The 25,447-nt window shown below is 35.2% G+C and overlaps 1 protein-coding gene across 2 annotated transcripts in view; it reads right to left on the reverse strand.

Annotated features, from left to right (window-relative positions):
• Window positions 1-25,447, reverse strand: part of LRPPRC (leucine rich pentatricopeptide repeat containing) — a 92,981-nt gene continuing 67,534 nt past the window's right edge. For both annotated transcript variants that reach the window (XM_032989458.2, XM_042789694.1), the window contains exons 28-38: window positions 24,881-25,023; window positions 24,678-24,765; window positions 19,969-20,092; window positions 16,200-16,288; window positions 12,638-12,842; window positions 10,326-10,465; window positions 10,048-10,163; window positions 7,173-7,244; window positions 5,620-5,704; window positions 1,837-1,979; window positions 1-519 (exon numbers count right to left, since the gene is read on the reverse strand). In XM_032989458.2, the coding sequence (XP_032845349.2) occupies window positions 463-519; window positions 1,837-1,979; window positions 5,620-5,704; window positions 7,173-7,244; window positions 10,048-10,163; window positions 10,326-10,465; window positions 12,638-12,842; window positions 16,200-16,288; window positions 19,969-20,092; window positions 24,678-24,765; window positions 24,881-25,023 (1,262 nt within the window). In that variant the 3' untranslated portion in view covers window positions 1-462. The remainder of the gene's footprint in view (window positions 520-1,836; window positions 1,980-5,619; window positions 5,705-7,172; window positions 7,245-10,047; window positions 10,164-10,325; window positions 10,466-12,637; window positions 12,843-16,199; window positions 16,289-19,968; window positions 20,093-24,677; window positions 24,766-24,880; window positions 25,024-25,447) is intronic.

The raw sequence follows: 25,447 nt of genomic DNA on the forward strand, positions 1-25,447 counted from the left end.
TGTTGGAGAAATCTAAAAAAGATTTGTTTATTTTCTGTGTAGATACAGGTGAATCCTGAAGACGACATTCTTTACCCTTCTGCTTTCATCCCAAAGTACATTGACCAGGCGCAGAACAACAAAGGATAAGATAGCTTGCTTAAGTTACAGTTACATACCCCTCCAGCAACTTTCTTGATATACATATATTTGGTGAATCAAGAGAAGCCAAAATACAGTTCAGGTTATAGCAGATCATATATCAAAGCAGAAATAGCCTAGAAAGCTGCATCTTGATATTTCACTAGCAATTTAACAGCATTTCTATTAATGAATGTTTCTATCAATTACAGCTATGGAGAGTGCTGTTTGAACACAGATTTGTATTAAAAATTACACAGAACAACACACTTCTTTGAATTTTTATTGAATGTAATAGTTAAACAAATTTCATAAACAACTAAAGCATAAAAGACTGTCTGTTCATGATGCTTCAGCTCTTCTTTTCCTCAATTCTTCCACATAGAATTTGAATGTCTCCTATAAATAGAATGGAATAAACAAGTTCAACATTGTTTCAACTGAAAAGTTACTAATTCTGAACAAAGTCTTATGTCCTGACAAAAGCAAAATCTATTATTCTCTGTCATGCAAAACTAGATCTGTATTGAAGTCTGTATAATTAAGAGAAATACCAGAGAGAGAGAGAATAAAAGGAAAAGGAAAACCTTGCCAAAAATGCATAATGAAGCTTCTATTACAAAATGCAATAATATAATCATTTTTAAAATGAAAATACTTTTTAACTGCAATCTGCAATTGTGTCAAAAAAAAATATGAGATGCTTTTAAAGACCAAGCTGCATTAGAGGAAAATGGAACAGGGAAATCAGAAAATGATTCATTGAATCACTTTGAAAAAAACACTCGTATTTTCACTAGCTCGATGTAAGAAACAGACATCCTAGGTTTTAAATTTACACAGTCCAAATAACAGTTCAGATTATAAATTACATCAAGGTTGCAGAACACACTCCACAGCTGTTAAAAGGCTAAACCAAATATTTTATGCCAATTTTTTCTCCAATTCTTTGCAAAATGAGAGAAGAAAATCACATTTATCATGAAGCAATAGGGAGAAACAGCATATAATCAGGTCTTTACAGAACTGCAGAAAACCACTTATTTTACAATATAGAAAGTGGTTAGAAAATGGCAATAAAAAGTTTGCTTAGAGGGGGAAAACATAGTAAGTCTTTAAGGTCTGCTTTGCTAAAATGGTACTTGTAGACTACGAGTCAAAGGAAAAACGTGAAAAAAGTATTTACGCTCTTGACAGATTTAGTGTCATGCCACTTGTCACCCTCCAATAAGCTAAATTTGCACAGCATCTATCTGTTGGCAGGGCAGCTAGAAGCAAAACTGCAAAAGAAAAAGAATTCCTACAGTTCTAAAATCCCACCCTTCTAAAGCAGCAACTTGTACTACATACAAAACAGGTAATTAATGAAAACTAAAACCCATTAATTGTTAATGAAATACACATTCTATAAGCCTTTTAAAGTTCAATTGCTTAGATAAGTGCCCCAAGGACATTTGATAAAGGTACACCTGTAGATGAGTACCTGATAAGGATCAAGTAGTTTAAATATCGTAAGCCCCAAGAGGTTTTATTTCCTCGAGTCAAACCCAACGCAAGATTACTATAGCTCCTACAACACTCAGCACTTCATACATTACCTCCTTTGAGGAGTCTCTGCAGAGATCTAATCCCTAAGTAATTATTCATGCAATTTATTTTATTAACACTGAACATACACAATTCTGTAGATCTATTTCTTAATTAGGAAATACTCACAGGGGGTTCAGTGAAAGGGACAGGCTCTCCTACTTTCTTCAGAAAAGCTGCTAAAGATTTCAGAGCTAGTTCATGCAGCTGTATATTCTCCACTTTCGTTTTCTCATACACAGCCTTTACAGAAGCAACATCCCCATCCAATTCTGAGGAAAAAAGTAAAAAACAACCCCCCACCCCATGGTTAAGTGTTCCTCTTTTCACCTGTTTCCATGATGTCACACATTCCTACTACTTGTCAAAAGATATTCTAAATATTTGAATGTACAATATTCCAAATACTCTGGATATTCTTCATAACCTACTGACAATTCAGATAAGAGAACAGAACGTACAGCCATTCCAGCCTTCCTTTATATATGAGGCTGGATGATCAACTCCTTCAAGCATGTGCTGGAACCACAAAGGAGTAGGAGCTGCACAGTGAGAACACACCACTCTAGGATGTGAGATAGAGCCACATGCTTCCTTCTGAAGCAAATTATGAAAATTAAAAACAAAAGCTAGAACAAAAGCCACCCAAGTTCAGCATATGAGAACTCTACAACAGAGTTTAATTCCCTTAAGTAAGGGCAGAATATTGTTACGGTTCCAGGTGCTGGCTACATCAAAACTATAACCTAAAGGAACAAAGAAAAACAAAGGTTAGATGTTCATTTTAGAACACAAAGAAAAACCCATTTCATCCTAATGAGTAGGAAGACATTTTTGCTGATCCACTAACACTATTACAAACTTTAACTGCTTAGGTAACCAATAGCATTTTTCTGGATATTCCCTAAAAGGCACCACCCCCAGCAACATGTTCCAACGAATCCATTCTTCATTTATTTGAAGCACTATTCACTTCTAGCTGTAGAAGACTGGAGTATATTTCTCCTTCCTCTAAAGTGGGAAAGGGGAGAAACTCCTCCTCCCACACTGACTCATGCTTAACCACAGACTTTGCTGCTGCTCAGACATTTGCTTGAAAAGCACTGGGATGAAGTGACCCTGACAGTTTTGCTGTTGTTCTCAGGGTCCTAGAAGCAGTATAACAGTTCCTAGCACTTTGTGAACAACAAGGAAACCATCACATCCAGTTAAATTCATTTTGTTGCTTGGGAAAAGACAAACATCTGCACTATGGGAGCTGTCTCAGGTTCATACTTGTTCACATTTGGAAACACCATCTCCACAACCACAGGGGCTACGAAAACAATGGTTCTTGAAGGAAAAAAGCTTTAATTATGCAGAAATGGATAGCTTGTGTCCCCTTCTCATGAGAAAAAGCTTCCCACTCACACCTGGCAAGTAACTGCACTCCTTTTTGAATGTGGGAGGCTACTTCAGAAATTGCATGAAGTGACGGATTAATGAAAGCCTAATAGAAATCATTAACTTTCTATTTCTTTAAAATAGATGTATTTATTGTACAGAAAACAAAAAAAAAATGCTAATACTTAGATTGTGTTTAATGGACCAGGCAAATGTGATTTTTAGTTCATTCTTCTAGAAGGTATACAGCAAAGGATTATGCATCTCACCAGAGGAAGGAAATCTAGCCCTGGCGGTGAACCACGTCTCAGGGTAAGGAAAAGAGTAAATGTCCCTTTCAGGGACATGTTCAGTCGTGGACATCTGATATAAGATCAGAGGTCTTTCAGCTTTGATCTATCTTCTACCGTATATTTGCTAAACACAAACAATTTTATTTGCCCATTTATTTTGATAACTAGTAACAGTAACCAACTGTAGTAATAATACTCTGTTATCTTTCATTTCCCTTTCTAACTAATTAAAAATAACAATGGACCTGACAGAGAAATCATTTGTTGCCTAGAAAATTATGATACTGCAAGGTTGGACGTGGCCCATAATGAGAAATCATGTTTTGAAGCTTACTAACTGTAAAATGAAAAAAATAAAAATGAAACCTTTTAAATAAAAGATCTTATTTCTAGCCCTCTTGGCTAGAACACACCCTAAGCACTTCCAAATTTCAGTTGTGCTAAATATTTTTCTGATGATCATTTTAACAGACAAATGAAATTAACATACCTACCATTGTAAAAAGTATCAAAATGGAAGAGAAGGGATGAGGGGAAGAAGTTGCTAAATTGCTGTTCAGGTGTACAGGTCTGTACATACTATACATGGTGGGAACAGAATATAGTAAATGTCCCTGAATAGTCTAAGAGTAGGACAACCCCTTAGTCCCTTAAACCAGAAAGATGCAATAGGAAATTCAGATACCCTAGTACAACTCATCCAGCTGAACCCTGGTAAAGTGGATCAAGTAACTGATGTACACTCTTCTACCTGACAAAGGAGTGGAATCAGTGTCTCATACAGGTGAGATGCTTGTACAGAATAACCTGGGGACACCTTATAAAACTCTTCATCCTGGTACTGAATGCTTCCTCCAGAACTTGTTACGAGCCAGCTACATCTCTGCCTAAAGAAACTACAGCAACCATCTGTTCACATCTGGTGTGGCCTCACACGTTGAATGCACTCTAACCACTGTTTTAGGTATAACAGAGCAAGTGATTGATTCTCTGCAATCTCTTTATGAAATTGTTGTATTATGATGTAATCGGAAAGGATATTGAAAAAAATAATTAGTTCACTTATGGAATTTTTACTGAGGTAAAAAGCAGCAAACGGCTAATGATAGTGTAAAGCAGCAAGTACAGTGCTGGTGATAAAAGGGCAATCTCTTGTTTTGTAAAACCCTGTTAAAAAGCTTACCCTGCTGTGAATGGGGTAGTTATGGGGGCTAAACGATTTTGGTAGTAACGTTCAAAACAGCAATCACTAAGCAAGTGAATTTTTAAAGTTAGGTACTGCATCAGAAGAACTTCTACAACTTGATTCAAATACAGCGAAGCTTGTATTCCTTTAACACCATACCCTGGATTTGGGTTTGAAGTGTTTTACTTAATTATTCCTATTGATCTCCTCTGTGATAGATTGGAGAACAAGAGCTTCTGTCATTATATCTTTCTGTTTGTAATACACGTGTGAAGAGTATTTACTCCCTGTAATAAAACTGGAGGACCATATGAGAGTACACAAGGCAAAGGACACTAGAGCACAGAGACACAAGCTTCCAAATGAACATTGCCACAGGGGCTCCTGGTTTTTCAAGAATGAGTGTTGCAAATAAACACCTTTAAATACACAACTTGATTTTTTAGAGCTGTTCCTCTCTGACTCCAACTATAAAGAGAACTGATTAGCACTTCAACTGTTTAGGTAAATCCAAATGAAGGCATCTATAATATTAACTTTGGCTAAATTAAAACAGGTACAAAGAATCTACACTAATAACAATAAGGTCCTTGCATATTACTGACAGAACTAATCACTTATGATTTTGAAACACACACATAGCAGGAACCAATATACTTATTACATGTTTTTGGGAAAAAAGCTAGATTAATTTTAAAAACCATTTACTTCTACAGTATTTCTCTCCATGGGTTAGGATAAATGCTTTATTATTATGCAAAGCCCCTTAGCCTCTACTGCAGCAGTATCCTTTAATCTAATACAGCTCCTTTTGTAAAGGACTCAAGGCTTGGGTCAGTTGGTTGCTTTTCCAACCTAATAGCTAGGATAGTACATAGGCCCAGAGGACTTCAACAACAAAAATCCCAGACACTCCCCACCTCTTTGTGGCTCAAACTGTAAAGCAAGTTACACAGTGTAGATCCTACTCCCCTTTCTAAGGGTTTCCATGACCTTTCAGAATGTCTGAAGAGTTCTTACTGAAAAACTATTCCAAGGCACATAAATTACCATAACATCTCATGAGGTAACGGTATGCAGGTTCCTTATCTAGATGCTCAGGAATCAGTTCTAGAAGCGTCTTGATCTTCTTTGCCTACGAAATTTAATGCACAGACAAAAAGAGGATTAACTACAGATCTTAAAGAACAAAATGCAATTTTTGAAGTTAGAATAATTATTTCAAATCTTTTAAGTGAAATGAACTGTACTGATAACAAGGAATGGACCGTGCAACTAAAAGTAGACATAATAATTTCCTTTCCAAAATCTCATATACAAATATGAAATAGTAAAAGAAATCAGGCACAAAATAAAACAAACAAAATATAGGACTAAAATCCATACTCAAGAAGTCTAAACATCAGCTTCTCAATTTTTTTTTGAAGGAAGCAATTAATGTATTAATGAGAATGTCAACCAATTTAAATAAAAAAAAAAAAATGCAAACCACTCTGCAGCCTTCACTGGCCTAGAGGTCAATGGTAGCTATGATCAGTACTTAGCAGTCATATCATTAATATGCTTGAATTTGGAACCTCCTTCCCTCAACCTCTGATTCATTTCAAAAACTCTCAGGTCTTGAATTAAAAAAAGTTTACAGAAATTAGTAACATCTTTATCACATACTACTTCTATGTATTATTAAAATTTCAGCTTGAAAAGCTAGAAAATTTCAAGTTTTTAAATTTCTTCTACAGACACCAAAAGATGGTGTTTGTCATCATCATATTTATCATCATCACATTTATCACCATCACTTCAACAGAACAACTTTTAGTCTATGAATATTTAATGGAAATTTCCACAAAAGATAAATGAGCATTCTCCCTCATTTGAAAAGTATTTATTCTAGTTTGTGTATTAACTGTCTCTTGATGCTGCTCCTCTATGAAACAGAAATCAATGTGGTTTTGCATGTGTGTGTATATTTTGTTTGGGTTTTTTGGTTGTTTTTGTTTGTTTGGTTGTTTTTTTGTTGTTTTGTTTTGGTTTTGGTTTTTTTTTTTGTTTGTTTGTTTTTTTATTTTGAGGGGGGCATATGAGGGAGGAAGGGTCATCAGTAAAGTAGGCAAACAAATGAAAGAATTCCAAATTCTAGGGAATGAGCACAAAGCCAGGAACCTAAACAGATGCTCAAACTAGATACATGCTCAAACCACCTTAACAAGTAATATGAAATGTGTGTTTTAATGTAAACATAGTGGCATTTTATCATTTGAAAGAGGCTGAGGTTTAAACTTGCATTTGTATTCATACAATGCAGCGAACAAAGTGCAGTAAAACCTTTAAAGCACAATGTTTCTAGGATATAAAGTGTAACATCAAAAATGCAGGAAATTACTGAAACAACAGAAAAAAAATTAACTGCATCCCCTTTTCCACCATACTCCATAAATTAAACTGTCCCTTTAAACGTAACCAACTCTGCAAATTAACCTCCCCGCTCCCCAAGAAATCTGATAAAGCTGTCAACTGTGAAGTTCAAGACCCAAAACACTTCCAAGGTTGATAAAATAGTATTTTGCTACATACGCAATGATATACATGAAAAAATATTATACCTGTCCAGGTTTAGTTGCTGATCTAGCCATAAAACTCACTAAAGTTCTCTTCTCAACTAATGCACCACACCTCTAAAGAAAAAGAAATAATTAATGTAGCAGTCATAAGCAGGTTAGTGATAAACAAAATGCACCGTTTTGGTAAAATTGTTTTTAAAATGGTAGATATAAAGTTTGTTTAAAACAAAAGGGGAAAGAATTAAACTAATACTTCAACATACCACAAAAATGAGGTTTAGGACTGCAAAAGAATGAAAAAGAGAAACACTATTCCTCTCCAATTATACTGCCAAGCATTCACAAGTGAGCTAGGGATCATAAGGTTAATTATACATTTAATAAGGTGTCAGGGAGATAACTGCTCGTTTCTTTATAAAAATTAAAATGTACAAAGCAAGTTCTCTTTAAAGTATAATTACCTACACTTATGCATACAAAGGACTGATTTCAATCTCTCTATTTTATAAAAGGCTTTCACTGCAATAGACAGTGTTTGAGAGAGAGAGAGAAGTTGAACTTAGAAAAGTTTGAGACAGACCAGATAAAAAAAAAATTCAAAAATCTATCTTACTTTAGAAACAAGGGCAAAATAAAATATACAAGACTATATTTTAGTGTATGTTCCTCAAAGGTGTCAGTCTTAAAATTCTTACAGTGCACAGTGCTTTTTACCAGCTGAAAGATATTTTATCAGTACCAAAATGCACAGGAAGAACAGAATAATGTGCATACAAAAATACACATACCAAGAATTTACTACATTCAATTAGTATTGTAGACATACACAAACAAAATATTTTGGTTTATGCCATTATCAATGTCCTATATGTGTAATAGGGTTTGTCTGAAAGCTCTTTAAGGTCTAGGCAAAGAGGTGTGAAGCCTTATTCCATCAGGCAAAATGAGACAAAAAACGTACCTGTACTGTTCTGACTAAAAATTGCTTTATGGTGCTAAACAGAGGTGGAATATGGATGGGAGAAACTTACAACATTTTATTACTGATTATAGCCATTCTCATCTACTGTCAGTAGGTGCTCTGAGAGGAGAGAGTCTAGTTGGAGAAATGTTTTCCACAGCCCCATTTCATGCTGAAGTATCAAACCACTTTTGACTTTCGTCAGTAAAAGCATTCTCCCTTCAGACAGTACGAAAGATACTGTTGCTGTTTCTGGAACTTTTAAATAGATTCTTAGATGTATTTTTGAAAGCGAGGATTCTCCATGCGTCTACTGATATTTCAGATGATTACAAGCAAAATAGTTCATTTAGATTGTGGTTTATTTTTCAAGAAAACTACAAACAAGGGACAGTGATTATTACTATCTTCTAGCTACCTATGAGAAGAATATTTGATCCACAATAGCAGTCAAGAATGTTTAACACAACTGGAAGTTTTTCCTGCACCATATAAAAAGCAAATTTTCTCATATACACAGCTTATCTGTGTACATCCACTTATCATGAAATACTTTAAAATTCTCTGCCAAGATATAACATATATTATTTCAGGTATGCGATAGAGCCATGAATTTAATTTCAACAGTTCATGCTGTTGTAATAAGTTTTAGGAACATATGAATGGACATTACTCCATGTTTTGAAAAATTTTAAGAACACGCAGATTTTACTTAAAAATGCAAAACCCCCTATCTTCACAAAAGCAAGAGATTGTAATCAAATTTTATTCACTCATTCAATTTCATTCATTTCATTCAAAGAGAAATCAAAAAATCAGGAAGAATAGAATAACTTGAGATTTTTTTGCATTCTGATGTTTCATGCTATATAGCAAGAGGGTTTTATATCAGAATTGTAGTCTCCTCCTATTTTAATACTCAGAAGATCAGTTAGGCAAAGCAATAAACAAAGTAATATTCCAGCGCAGAGAATACACAAATAATACATCTCACACTGTAGCAGAAGTAACGGAACACATTTGTTGGTATGCATTCTTCTCAAAAAACAGTCTTGCAATTTCATAAAACAGCTGATGGATAAACCAGAGCTTTTCCTTTAACAGCTTAAAATACTTAGGAGCTGGTTAAAGAGTAGCACGCACTACCAGGAGATGGTAAGAGGCCTCAATTTGAGGCAGAAGCCTATGCACACAGAACCATCTGCAGAACTGGTGTGACTGCTGGACTGCCACCTTGCTGGAATGAGCCTCCCTGGTGGAGCCTGTTGGGGCACCTCCCACCAACCACAGCTCATCCCACCTCTGGTTTGGCTCTGTCTTTAGCTCTGTACAAAAGGCATGAATGCAGCTGTCTCATCCCTTGAAGATTGATAACTCAGCCAAAACTGTGGCCTAGAGGCCAGCATTTGTCTTTTAATGCATCTGTGGCACTCATGCGAATAGAAAGCAAATTCAGTTCTTAATAAACCTTGAACACAGCATATACAGTATTACAGCAACCAAGTGAAATAAGGTCCATGAAAAGCAAACATTGCCTGCTTCTGGTTTGCAAACTATACAGCTGTGAAATATTACTGTTTACAGCACTTAAGAAATTATGCGAGAAGTTTCAAGGAAATGGTTTGCAAGCAACAACTGCTGTCTAGCAGAAAACTTAAAAAGAAATTCCATCCATTTGCTTTGGATGGAATTTCAAGCAATTCACAAGTCTTCCTTTACTTCCTTCAGGTTGTTAGAAGACCAAAAACCTTCCAACTCTGGCACCCACTACTACTATTAGTGCTAGAGGACTAGCTTATGGTTTGAAATAGTCTAAACTGTGCTACTGCTACTCACACTGTAATTCAAAAGCATACTGGTACTAGCTTATGCTATACAACACCTTTTTTCAACAATTTCTCAGTTAACCTCTGAAGAGCCCTAAGCATTTCTGTACCTCTCTTGTTATGTCATTACCTGTATCAGTGATCTGGCATCATCCACTCTGTCTGCGCTGACATACTGAAGGAAAAGATCTGTGACAGGTCTGTAAATTCCAAACTGACCGGCCAGTCGTTCTGCCATTACACCAACTGCAAAAGGATGGGTACATAAGGAAAATCTGTGATTAAAAAGCTACTTTTGTAAACTTCACAGGCACGATTTATGCTGACTGAGCAGGTTGTACATGTAATAGCTCTTTCATAACAGCTCTGTCTAGTCAGAATATTTAAATATCATTGCAATTAGCTTACATTTTTCCAAAGCTGGTTCTAATCCTTCCTCAGACACCTTTCTTAACAAATAGGAAATACTGTTGACAGCTTGATCAGGATTCTGTGCACCAGAGATAAGCAGAGGCTCAAGGTATTCCACAGCAGCATCAAGGTCATTGCTGGGAAAAGAGATTGAACTGGCTCAGTTTCTGAAATCAAGATTGCAAAACCTTAAGAAGCAATTATATTGAAGTTTTTGTTTTCTACATTAAGATTATATTTCCCAGGAACGGTTGAGTACCTATGACTTCATTCAGATATTATAAAAGTCAAACAATTTATGACTGAATGAATAAATTAACCCATAAATAAAATTTTAAAATGACCTCTGACCTGTACAAAGCCTAAGTAATTTTGACATACTTTTTTCCTCATTAAGAAAGAAGAGTTCAGTTAGCTGCTTTAGGAAAATGTGTTCTGTGAATCTAGAAGGCAAAACCAAAACATTAAACAGAAGGTATCTGAATTATTAATGCACACAACTCAAGTACTTTTTTTTAATGCTATTCAATTAATTATTTACCTGATTTTTCCCATGCCTGCCTTTTTGGATGCAAAAGACAATACTAACTGTCATTTGGTCAGCACCTTTGTCGAAACACTTTTAATCTTATGGCTAAATTATAGAAAATGTTAATGAAATAATGAAGGAAGTATTCACCAAAGCATAAATCCTACTTCTAGCGTTCTAAAAAGTTCCAATGACATGACCTCTTACCAGTCCACTCTAAATTGAAAAAGAAATCAGAACATGATGAATGCTTCTAGGTGAAGAAGAAATGCAGCACATTTGAAAGCTACGAAAAATGCTTTGAAAACTGTATCAGAAATATTTATCTACCAGTAAACGAACAGGTATTAAAAATATGCATAAGAATACAGTTTTCATTCTTCTCATGGTATAGCTTGCAAGATATTTAAGAATATATAAGATGCATACTATTTATGCTGCTGCTAAGTCTTTTAATACATTCAAGCTAGTTTCGGTATGGGAAAAAAAAAAGTTGATGCTGCTTAAATAACCTGCCCCTGCATATAGCAATTTATTAATTTACTTATTCTTGTCACCAATCTACATCCTAAGGTAGCATGACTTTGCAACACATATGACATGGAAATATAGCAAAATGTGCAGCTTATGAGACAAATCCTGAAGTACCTCTCCTATTTGGAGTGTTTAGCTTTGGGCAAAAGTCAATGCACTAGAACTGTGCGCCAAGGACCATCCAGATCTAAGTATTTACAGGATCAATCCTTTATAGATATTGTCTTTCAGTGGCTGAAAATACAGTGAGCCCACTACTGGAACTGGCCTGCATGGTTCTCCAAGTCCTCTCGCTGTTCCAAACACTTCAGTGACTATTCTCTCTGGTCTGGTATGCCTGAAGCGATCAGGTATTTGTTATGTACTATACACTTCTACAGCTTTCCTGACGAGTTAGACGCGACCTGATGAAAGCGGTGTGAAATAAAGTAACAGAATGTGCAGGGTTCCTGAAGACCGGTTCCTGCAAAGCGTATCTGAGAAGTTCGTAGTAGGTCCTTTCTCCCAGCAGTGCTTCCTCCATGCAGTTTTATACAAAGGATAAACTAGCACACAACCAATATATCAACTAAAAAAAAAATGCGAGGCAGAACACAATACTGAATTAAACAGTTGAATCAAAGGATATTCAAAGCTTGCGGTTAATTATCATGATCGAAACAGTGGCCTAAAGCAGCATAGCAGCCATTTTTTTTTAATTCTGACACAAAAAAGTACAAAACCACTCCATAGACAGGTATCTGGCTTTCACATTTTGAAGGTAAACACAGTAATATTTTGTGATTTCAACTACTAGAACAGGTAGCAGATTTTTGTTTCCAAACAAGTATTATATACATAATCTGTGGGAAGTCAGGTCCAAGGTTTTTTACATTTATATTGATGAAGTTATTCAATTTTACATTAAGATTGCATAGGGCTTTTGATCTAACAACTAGGAGAACAATTTACATGAGGTGCAATACATTAGAAGAAAGGTATCAAAACTAAATTACACCACCAGAGAAGACCTTATGCTCTCCCAAATGCTTCACAGTTATCACTGTATTTCATGAAATGATTTTTAACACCAAATGTGTTTGGGAAATGATACCAGAACAGAACTGTACAGTAAATTACTCAACCTAACGAGAATTCTAACATCTAGGACACTGTAAGAATGGAAACAGAATGAAATGGATCATGCAAGTGATTTCCCACTACTCTGCACAGAATAATTACATATACTAGTCCTAGAAATACTTACTTTTTAGCATGAGCCAGTGCAATAGCATTAGCAATTAGTGAGGCAGGTACACCAATTGATTTTGTGATGTCGTCCAACATGTTTTCAAGTGCTTGCAGGTTCCTTAGATCTCTTTTTTCTGCCAGAGCCTGAATGAGTGCATTAACTGCTGATCTAGTAGGCAACATGCCTCTGTCAAGTATTCCTTTTAAAACGGCCATGGCATCTAACAGTGGTAAAGAAATAAGGGAAAAAGAAATCAGATTTTAGCTCAGAAAGCAACCATGCTGCTGATAGCATTAACCCTACCTTTTTAAAAACATGTACAGAAAGTAATTATCTTTCTGAACTTAAGTCCCAAAATTTCTGTAATGAATTATAAGCTGAATATATACACACAAATATCAAAACTTTCAATGGTTATTCAGGTTAAAATGCTGCAGTATTTGTTCAATAAAAAGTATTAAGATACTTCTAACAGTTATTTTGTTTCAGTATCCAGGTCAAGGAAAGCAGCTGTGTTATAAATGTCCACCCTTATGACCTTGAGGTAATGACCTTTTCAGCTTGTTTTTTTCTCCAAACTCAATTTTCTTTACTAAAACCCAAATATGTTTCATACTTAATAATAAATATAGTTTTTAAATGTAATTCAATATTGAAGCTACTGAAGTCTAGTATTCAGATTTGTCTTTTTAAGTGTGCACTAAACCTTTGTTTTACCTTCATTTAATTTTTAAATAAAAGCATGGGACACAAGTCTCCATACAAGAACAAAAATAAACTCAAAACTGGACAGTTACCTCAAGAACTCCTAAAATTATAGCAATTACCTATGTTAAAACCACACAGAATCAATCTCCTGTCCGTCTGCCACAAATTCCCCAAACCCACCACAGATGAAGTCACCCCAATTTCTCTAACCAGAATTCTTGTCAACTTACTTTATACATGAGCAAACACACACAGAAAGACATGCACTTCTGGTAAAAATCTCTTACTCCTTACTAGCACAGGCAGGATTAATCACAGATAATAATTATAATACCAAGGGATAACACTTCTAACATAATATACACCCACTTGAACTCCACAGCATTAACATTCTAATTCAATATGCAGGTACTGCAGAAACCAAATATTACCTTTTACAGGAGAGGATGAAAAAACATCCTGTATGCCTAACCTTCCTTAATGGCAAATTCTCTTCCTGTAGAGCCTCCCTCCCCCCGCCCTTTCTTTTTAGGGAAAAAAAAGGAGCAATACATCAGGGGCAAGATTCCCAAAATTTAAAAAGCAAACTTAAAACACATGCTAAATTCAAACCCTCTCCTGACTGTACATGTGGGCCTCCCTTTCGCATGGGGCATGACCTGACTTCTTAAGATCTCTGACAAAGAAGATTTGGAAGTTGTATGCGTGCGGCACCACTGCAAGAAATTACACACTAGTAGCATACTAGATAATTCTGCTGGTATCTCTTTTTTTTTTTTAATCTTATGCAAAAGCACTCATTGCTACCAATCTGCTCATAACTTAATCCCTTGATTTTTCAGTACTTAAAAGCAAGTAACTATGTGCTTGTGAAAACCAGCTTTCCTATAAACTGAAAATTCCCTATCGTGAAACTCTAGTTCTGACTCAAAGTAACCTGGGTTTTACCAAGTTCCTGCTAGCAGATATGAGAGCTTTTACAAGTACACTTAGGGACCTACATAAAAACTTTTAACTATACCACACTACACAGCAGAGACTGATGGTGAACTGTATGAGGAAGTGATAAAGCAAGCAAGTTTTACACAAGTGAAAGCCATCACAGGTACGCAGATCAACTGAAGCTCACCAACAAAAGTTTACAAAAAGGCTGTGACCAAAAATGTATTGGGTAATCTATGAGCCTCAGAAAATGACCGGTATGGTTGAAATATTTAGCAGTTTGCATTTCAAGGCTTCATTTACAAAAAGAGAAGCAGATTATTCAAATTAAAATAGAAACATGGATCAAATCCCACTATTCAATTAAATTACTGAAGTAAAGCTTGCTCAGTGCATAGGGTAAAGGAATATGTAATTTTGCAAGGGAATGTAATTCCACAGACTTGAGATACTTTGTATTGTGCTAAAAGCAACATTTTTAGAGTACAGCAAGGGAGAAAGTTGATACGGCAAAGAATTCAGTATGCTAGCTAAAAAGAAATCATGCAGTTAGTGCAAGAGATTGGCAGAATACAGAATCATCAGTGATATTCTGAAGAAGGGAAGATTTTAGGTGTTTAATATTTAGGAAGAACTGGCAAAACTTCATGGCACACTACACAAAAAAAAAAAAGCAGAAAATGTATTAGAATAAAATCAGACAGGAAAGTCAGATGAAGGCTTTGAAAGCTGAAAAACCTTAAGACTTGCCAAGAGCAAGAGAAGCAATTGCATTCACCACAAATACTTCAGTCGATGACACCTGGCAATGATGTCAGACTGAAGACTGGATGGGGAAGCAATTTGAAAGAAGACAAGTTTTTCAGCTGCAGGAAAGAGTGCAAGTGAGAAGACACATCTAAATACCCACGTTAGAGTATTTTCTGGGCTACTACAGCTATGCATAATGGAATGAAATAAAATTAACTGGTGGCTGAATCAAAAATGGATTTTCTGGTATGCCTTCTGGTATGAAAGTAAAACCCAATTCAGTGTAACACATTTTCTTCATACGTAGGTGCTTTAACCCTTAAAGGTACCAACAAAAATTCACATCAGCACTGTACTTATGCTTGCACAGGGATAAGAGACACAGCGCTGCATGTAAAACTATGTGCTTACAGGGTTTTCCTCGCTCGAGAGAGAGTTCTACAGCACAACTTTAACTGAAATGTAACGCTATGGAGCTGAACTCGAGGCTGCAAAACCACCAACACTGAGAACCAAACTAGCACAACTGTAAACTTTATCCACCATCTTGTTGGGTACCCCTACATAGTCTTCAGCCACCATTTTCTTTTCTATCATCACTGTTACATTAAAAACGAAAACCAAACTGAATATTTTGTTACTGTTGGCATTAAGAACTATTAAAAAGTATTTGATTAAGTTTTTAAATCAATATTATAATCATTTAGTGCACAATCATGCACATTTAACAGTCAATTTAACTCATCTGGTATCTCACACAACCAACACAATATGCAAGAAACAACTGCTGGGAATTGTTTCAGATGCTCTAAAGTATGTTAATTTCCAAAGCAAAATGACTTGTGCTGTGAATTTTAACGCACTTGAAAGCCTGTACTTTCTCTCGTTCTGGAGCACAAATTTTGCATGTCTGAAGAGCTGTGATTCATCTTAAGAAAACCCATCTTGTGTTAAATGGAATGGAAACTGGACTAAGTGGTCAAATGACAAGTACATTCATATTCAAGCTGTATTATAAATGCATGTACAGTAATTTACGTCTCTCAGCTACCACAAAAGGCTCTTGATAAGCAGGTAATTTGCTAAATGGACTCCTTTATCCAAGTATTCGAAGGGCGTTACAAGAAAAATCTGCAGAGGCATTAATGTGACGTAAAGGTCAAGCATTGTGACATACCTTTCAAATAATCCCGCCTAACTTGCGATATGATGAGGAGGCTGCTGGCAGCACTGTTCAGTGTGAAGCCCTTGATGTGGGTCTCAGCGCTAAAAGAAGCAGACATTTAGAAAGGAATTACTGACATGCTTCTGATACGATAATAAATGGTTGAGCACCAAGGTGAAATTATAAAAACTACTGTTCGTATGTTAAAAATATTGCTGCAAAATATCGACCTGGAGACAGCTTTTGTGTTATCCTGTCAATGGTTATAGAAGGATAATTTTTTTTTGCATTCTGACAGATGACAAAGTTGGAAGTGAGCAACAAAAGAAACAAAGTACAAGATTTTTTTTAAACAATCGGTTCAGATTCTTGAATGCTGACATATTAGATGACTAAAATAACTGCATGCCCTGCATTGTTCTGTTGTATCCTAAGCTGGATACTTTTTCTTCTTTTTTCAATAGTCACCATAATTATAAAATATAAAACTATTCTTTCAGCAATAAAAATGAAACATTTATTTTCAGCACTGTATATTTTAAACATAAACTAAAGCATATTATGAACTAACACCATATCATTTGGTTGATTAATTTTCAAATTTCTGTCATCTAGATGTATACAGGTTTTAAAGGGAACATACTACATTTGCTGCCTTAGCCATGTCAAAATTTTATTTCGCTTATCAATTCTTTATCTCCTGTAACACAAAACTTCACATATCTATAGCAAAGAGAATCTTTACTTTAATAACACTGCTAAAGCTTTTCTAACACTCTGGAAATTAGTCAAGACAGACTAACCAGCAATCACATTGATCTTACACTACAAAATGATCCCGTTCCTAAATGACATAGAGTCACATTTTTAATATATAACTTTACAAACGTTCATTTCTAGATTACAAAATCTCTACACTGAAAAGGGGGGCATTGCCATTTACCATATCAGCAATCAAGATAAACCTCACTGATCATCTTGTGGCAAACAACTGAGCAGCCTACCTACTTGAACTTAGAAGCTGAGCGGATTGGGAGGTAAGCAGGGTCATTGCTAAATTATTCTCCTCAATCCCAAGAAAATCCTTCACAGCGTACACAATATGACTATCCTCTCAGTCACTTTCAGCCTCCCAGGCTCACAAGTGCAGTCACTGGACTCGGGATTTTCTTACTCTCCCAACCAATCCTCTTAATCCCTGCCTAAGCACCCACTGCTCAGTTCTGCCTTTTTTTTTTTTCCCTTTGTCCCATCTGTCAAAGCCCTTAAGTCAACAATTCATGCATGAGACTGTAAATTACATATAACAAAGGATTTACTTTCTCCAATCTTCCAATCTTTAGTGTGATTAAATAGATGTTAGCTACTATTACAGAACTAATCCATCATTCCAATACTCCTAAATTTCTATTTAAAACTTCTTGGACTAAATGCAGTAAATATTCCTCAAAACAGTGCTAGCAACTAGATTTGGGTTGACCAACGGATCAGTAACCCCGTGAGTTGTTTGGGCTTTTTTTTCCAAATGCAGAGCAGCAGTGAAATTTTCTTCCACCACATCACTTTCTCAAGGAAGCTTCTCAGTTCTGATAATAGGAGGGAACTTTTAAAATTATCTGACCTTTTCACATAAAAAAAAAAAAAAAAAAACCTATTTTGTTGCCTATGCTAATGCTTATACTAAGGCTTTCTAAATATTATTTAAATTTCAAATTTGGCTTCAAGCAGAGTAAAAAGAAAAAGATGTCAGCTTATATAAATGAAGATAGCTTTCCTGTATTTTGTGAAAATATTGGGAGTTGCACAAGTTTCAGACCACTGCACACATTTAGGCTTTGTAGGAGTAATCTCTTTGTAATATGAGATTGGAAAAATTGTCAAGCACGCAGAAATGTGCATGAAACACACAGATTTGCTATTCCTCAACCATGGATATACAAAATCACTTTCTCTATTTCAGTGAATAATTTAAAACTTACAGGCTTATGAAAATGCTTAATGTAAGCATCACTTTGTTACTAGAAAGAAGATACACAGATAAACACCATGAACACTGCCAATATGAAGCATTTTCTGTCTTGAGGCAACAGTGAGCTGTTACAGGCTTCTTAGAATGTCATTATTTGCCATTTCTATGCTACAAGATGGGAGTATGAGAGTTCTGAAAAGCACAGAGGTTATGATGATGGTTGGCTTTGACCAGTGACCAAGAATAGAAACTCTTACTAAATCCTATTTTCTTTTTTTCTAAATATCGCAAGGTTCAGAGGCTTAGTCCTTTAAAACACTTCTCCAACTTCTTCAGTCTTTAAAATTTTTTGTTAGTTTTCTTCCTGTATTTTGAATTTACATATGAAAACACTTATCTCAAGTGGGAATTCTGAATCACTGAAATACTAGAAACAAGCCACCACGCTCTTTCTGCTCTTCCAAATTACTCCTATAACGTAAAATACTTTGTGTATCTTCCTCACAAGTGTTTGGGCTGCAGAGCAGGGAAGCAGTCAGTGCATTTACAAATCTTCAGTAGAAAGTTCCAAACTTCTTCCCTGAAGAATCTTTCAATATATCTTTTGATACATTAGTATTTTCTGCAGATGTTTAACGACCTATCTAAATTTTATCAACATTCTACTTCTAAGACATTTCCCTTCCATCTTCTGTTTACAAAGATTTATCAGTTACTTCCATTTCAGGAAGCTTAATTTGATACACTGTTTCAGTTTTTCCTCGATATAAACCATATATCCATCAAGCACGAACACTCCTTATCATGAAGCCCAGTTACTGAGACTTATTTGAATAAACATTATTTGTTCTTCTGAATGCAGAAATCAAATACATTTTCAATGAAAAGACACTTCTCTGGTCTAAACATCTTTTATAAAACCTTGAAAATAATAAATATCATCTTATGCTATACTGCTCTTGATCATCAAAAGCTAAGCTGACTAAAAGCTATTAGATTTTTTTTATAGTGCTCTATGTGTCATGTAAGTTACCAACAGGCACCTTCAAATTCACTGTATTCAGTCAGAGAACATACTTGATGACAACCACTATTCTTGTTTTAGCTGAAGAAACTGAAAGGCTTAAGTTGTTTACATTTTTTTTGTTTCTACCTCTACGCTTATGAGTAGTAACACTTCTACTTTGAAGCTTACAATGTGACTAGAACACACATTGCAGGCAATAATTAAAACAAGTGGTGTACCATACAACTCTCTAAAGCTTAACTCGATTCTGGTGATTCTAAAAATACATGACAGCAGGTTGGTTTTATTTCAGAAGGGTGAGAGTTGGACCTAAGGTTTATGGTCATCTCCTAGCCACTGGCATCACAGTCCAACGTACCATTTTGCATCTGGCAGGCAGCCAGCTGCCAGGGAGCGTGGGCAGGGTAGGACAGGAGCAGGGATGGGCACTGAGGGGAAGGCTCACGGACAGTTAAGTGAAGCTATCTTGTCTGTTTGGATATTGCTCTAAAGAGGAAAAAGGCAGATTGCAGGAAGGGTAGACTTCCAGTTCTGATGCCAAGTACATTCGTCGATACTGTTAGCTGAAATGAGTTATTACCAATATACAGTTACTCTAGTACATTTTTAATATACGGCATATCACCCTATGAAACACTGCTGTATTTCTCACCAGAGCTCCTAATTAACAGTCACGACCTGCTTTCCCATTGAAAGATAATGACTTACCTGAAAATGATCCAGGATTAATTTAAAAACATGCACCCCCAAACAATTAAAACCCCCAAAACACAGAAAAGCCTTACATGTGTTTTACTTCAATGGCTTCTTCGAAACAATTCTGCATTAACAATGCTTTTATAAGGCTGACATAAAATTTATTAGGAAACTCATTCTTCCCTTGCATTTCCAGGAAAACATTGTAGGCCTCTAAAAAAAAAAAAAAGGGGCAAAATGAAATGTCACATTGTGATGACATTGATCATAGAAAGAAGTCACCTATTTATTGAAAAGGTCCATCTTAAATCTATTTATCCTCTGCTTACATCTTTGAGTCCAAAGCTATTGGTCCCAGCTTGTTCAAAACTGCTTGTATAGAACAATTGATTGACACACACCTCCACAGAACAAAAAGTTTGCTATTGCTCTTTATCTACATGCAGCTGTTGCTTAAATACCAACACAGCTGGTTGAAGGGGAAGACTCATGATTTTTAAAGCAACACCTAATTCTGGGGTATATAGTTACAGTGTCTGGTGCATGATCACAACAGCATTTAACAAATAATATAGGAGGTGATTCCAATATGGGGAGATCAAATTATTTGGCTACGACAAGATTTATACAAAACATACAATTTACAAATATACAGATATTTAACAAGTAAACTACGCTGCATTTGTTTGACTGATTAACAGTTTTATTTCATGCATTCACAATAACTGTCAGTGTATGAAAAGATGTTACCAAAAAGGGGGAAAAAACGATAAGCACACTTTTCAGTCATTTATTTTTCTGAAACGAGATTATGCAGCTATAAACATGCAGCTAAAACTGCCATCCACGCTGTAACATATGCTAGAAAGCTCTGTTAAGAACCACAAATGATCTTTTACATCTAAGCTGTGATTTCATGTTTCATTTAATGAAACTCAGAAAGTACTCCCTTTGCTAATTCAAATCATAGCTGCAGTAACCTTTAGAACTTCTCAGAAATACTTGGACTATCACTACAGATTTCACAGCTAAGATTAAGTTTTTTTCTTCTCCTTTGAAAGTAAAGATGAAGACAACTCATTTGAATCTTACTGTCACAAGAAGCATCACACTAACAGCACTTACTACAGTGTGCTGCAGAATTTTAAGCTGGCATTCCCCAAACCAAAACTGTTAGTGTGCCTTTCGGTTTGAATCTTAAACTTCTTTAATCAAAAAGTATACATAAAAACCTCCTGAAATGTAGGCACAAAAATTATTATGCATAAAATTTATTATTTACAACAGAAACTCTTACACTGAATTAATAATTAGAAATAGCATTGCTATCTATAATCTGCATTGGATGCTTGGAACTACATTAACTATATATATATGTATATGAACAGAGAGAAAGGATTAAGAATATCACAGTAAAAATTGAATCAATTTCTGTGTATGTGAGTTTCATGTATACAAGAGAAACAGAGAGAGAATATGACTGACGATATGATGTTACAATAGTGATTGCATTGTCAACCAGAAGACCAATGAAACAACAGGATGACACAGGAAAGGTCTTGAAATCCTCTACTACATTTACTTCTAGTTCTGAGGTTAAAGCCTGGCACGTTGCAATGTGCTGAACTGTCTTGCCTGCTCAGATGCTCAACACCAGCATTCATAAAGTGTTCACACTTAAATTCTGTGGGAAAGAAATTTTTCCTTCCACTTTTCTGAAATCTGAGGTACCAGTAGACTATCAATCACATTCAACAATAACAAAAACTCTTTCACTGGTATAATGTATTACAAGTGTAACTAATTACTTACAAAAATGTAGCTGACTGGTGATAGGTTTGTTCTTTCCGCTCCTGAAAGTCTGTTTAAATTCTGCTTCTTAAAGCCAAAAACTTATGTTTGGAGATTGCTACAAAAGCTCTGCTGCATTCAGACTGAACTAGGATTTCACCCTGCGTTTGAATATTGTTTTCCATTGGTTGGGTACAGAAATGGGCCTTGCTACCAGTAGACAGGATGTCAAGCATATTATACCATCAACTACCATAGTCCACAAAATATAAGGTCTATTTCTACAAGGAAATGTATTTAAACCTTTTTTTGTAAAGACTATTTCAATGAAAACCTAAAAATCTTTGTATCAATTTTGTTTTCCTGTGCTAAGTTGTTTTTTGTATATATCAGTCCTGACCTCAGAATGATTAACCTATTCAGATTATCTTCTTAACTTTATTTTGCATCAGTGCAAGTAGCATGTCTGAAGTACACCTAGATGAGTCCCTAATTTAAGACATATGCCTGATCCGGTATTATCATCTTATTACTTCTTCAGATAGCATCTAAAATTACTAAAGTATATTAGCATTCAAAATAGAAAGTTCTTGGTTTCAAAAGCATACTGTATTACACTAGCTATTTCAAGTGGAAAGATTTGTTAGAAAAGTGACAACTTGCCAAGAAAGTCTCAGTTCTCAAGACAGTCAAATTTGTTTCAGCAATTGCAACTGTTTGGGATATGTGTAACATGATCCCCTAGAGTCAAGTTCTCACACTGAGGAATCAAGATAAAAATGAAAATATGACTTTGCATAAATCAAGCACTTCAGAGAACAGATTTTCAAAACATCTCTGTGTCAGAGTTGATAAATTCATGAAATTAGTTACATAACTTGATTAAGTTAATCTTTTTCCTATCAAAAAGATGACATTGATAAAGTTATATTCTGCCCTATTACACTCACATTAAAATTACATTATGTTATATAAATGCAACAACTATGTCTTAAAAAAACCCTATAAAAACTAAGAGAACTGTTTCCCAACATTTGTCTTTTTTCCCTTAATTCTCAGTATCTCCAGACAACCTCCTCTCAAATACTTCAAATAAAAGAATATGCAGGAATAATTTAGTGATAAATTCAATACCAAATGTCATCATAGAATGTCAGCTGTTACATTTTATATTTTTGTTTTAAACTAGTCTTCCTGCAAGGCCCAAGGTGTTTTCGCCTTGATCTCCACTTGAACATGTATGGTATCAAAGGCACAGGACACATTTCCAGGAATAATGTTATAAAATTCATTCCATTAATTTTGTCTCGTTTCCAGTGAAAGTATTTCTGCATTTCTCATTTTCATTTGACCCCCAAAATTTACCAGTATGAAGAATTTCCTGAAAACATTAACTTTACATCTGCCATAATACACATAATTCTTAGAATTTATATACATAACACAAGATTGCACTCTCTATACACAGAATATCCAGACTCCACTTCAGACTTCTAATCAGTGCTCCTACAACTCAATAACTCTATAGGGCCATTTCATTAACAACAGAGGTTAGCTGTGTGAATGACTGACAGACTTATCTTTTAAAAACCCAAACCTTAAAAATATGTGTGCCCGACCCGTAAAATATACTGGTAAGTATTTATAAATATTCCTCATTCAGCAAAATTATTTTTTAAAACCTATATAATTCTATTTTCTAATCTGCTTTCAAGTGGGATACCTAGTTATTTGTCATTGTATAGGTGAAGAAAGTAAAGATTTCCAGAATATTCAAATGCTCTGCACCTTGCAAACACTGGAAATGAACTGATTTCCTCCCTCATTTGAAAGGTTCAGTAATGCTAGCTCTGACTGTAACCCTGCTTTGGGATAAGATGGATAGGAATGGATTTACAATGACTTAAACACAGACTAAGCTAAAGGAACTGCACTGAAGTACAGCCTTCCTTTCTATACACAAAGGCAAATATCCATCTGTTTTTATCTGAGACAGAGAAGTTTGCACAGAAAAGCTGTTCATTTTTCCTAGCAGAACTGATGTGAAGTGATCTCTCAGTAAGGCCATTTCACTTGTGGGGTGGCACCCACAGGGACAAAGGTTTGGAATGAGCGAGCTGTGGGGACACAGATTCTGATCTTTTGTTTATAGTCTGTGTATTTCTTTGGAGGAGGAACAACAGAAAGAGAAATTTGCAAATCCTGCAGAGAAATATGGACAACTTTAATCTTAGTTGTAAAGAAGCTAAAGACACTATGCAAAACACTGATTCCTTCCTTCAAATAGGAATAAATAGCATTGCAACATCAACAAATAGAAAATAGACTAAGAGATAAAAGCCAGATAGGAAGAGAACCATCATAATCTCCATAACACAGTCCCACCTCATTCAATCTCATCTATTTAATTTCTTTGCCAACTGTATAGCTTAAAAAAGGTACCTGAAGCATACTTAGGAACCATATCTGATCTTATTATTAAGACTTCAACAGCAGGGGCAAATGCAAAATCTTTGAACAACTTCTTTTAATAGGCAATCACCTTCCCATAAACACGTCTCAGCTATTTCACTTGACATTAATCTTTCTTCTCACTACATTTCTCACACCATAAAACTTGTGACCAAACAGCTAGATTTTCTGTGAACCATAAAAATAATATTCTTAGCATCAATCCTGTACATAAACTTAGTTTCTGGTGTTTAATGAATAAACTTGAAAGTCTAGAACATGGTGTTAACACAACTGTATGAGGTGAACTACAGACCAGCAATACTTGGTAATTATAAAATTGGCAACTTTAAATTTTCTAAATTACATTTTAAATACTCTAGCATGTCCTTCTCATATCAGATTCTGAAGAATAATATTGGCAGGTAACATCACCATGTACTTTTCTTAACATACTAGCAAACCATTAAAAAGCAGCAGCACATATCTGTTGCTCTGTAGTTAATCAAAATCTTTAATGCAGAAGGAGGAAAAAACCCAGTGGTTTTCAGTTCACCTTTTGCTTTGTTTTCCTTGCAAAGTATCCTTATTTTTCTCTCTTCCACATTAGAAGCACTCAAACTTCTGGTATCTTCCTGTCTGACCTTTAAAACAAAAAAAAAATTATTTAAGTTACTGTAGTGCTATCTGTTAACATTTTTTGATGAAACGAAATATATTCAAAAGTGTTGTTAACTAGGGAAGTTCAAATCCAATTACCTTAGGTACCTCAAATGGAACAACCTGACCATTTTTCTCAAGTATATCAGCCAGTAAGGCTAGCGTGTTCTCACGAGGAACAATATTTTCTTCTTGAATTTTAGTCCAAACAGCTTCAGCCTTTCTCCAGTCACTATTGATATCTGAAACAAGATTGAACTCTTCAGATAAAAGCACATTTAGAGTATACATACATATCTAAAGTGATTCAAAAAAGGTATATTTGGAAAAGGATTCACCAGTTAATCATGTACTTCTGCTTTCTATGATGATCAACTTGAAAAGTTCTAAACTACTTTCAAAACAGAGGACATGAGAAGATGCAAACAGGAAAAAGACATGGGAGGACTGTATGAATTCTCAGATGAATGAGAAATCAGCTCCAAAATATTGCAGAAGTGTTCCTCCTAGATCACCAGTTCTAATATTCTTGATTATTAATTGTAAAAATAATTATAAAGATTTCTAAATTATTACAAAACATTAACACTCTAAGGTACCACTTCTAAGTTCTATTCTGAAATTCTTGAAATTAAGTCCTCTGGTTGTGTTGCTACTGAGTTAGAG

The sequence above is a fragment of the Tyto alba genome, unplaced genomic scaffold, assembly GCF_018691265.1.
Source record: "Tyto alba isolate M040663 unplaced genomic scaffold, T.alba_DEE_v4.0 Super-Scaffold_16, whole genome shotgun sequence".
NCBI lineage: Eukaryota > Metazoa > Chordata > Aves > Strigiformes > Tytonidae > Tyto > Tyto alba.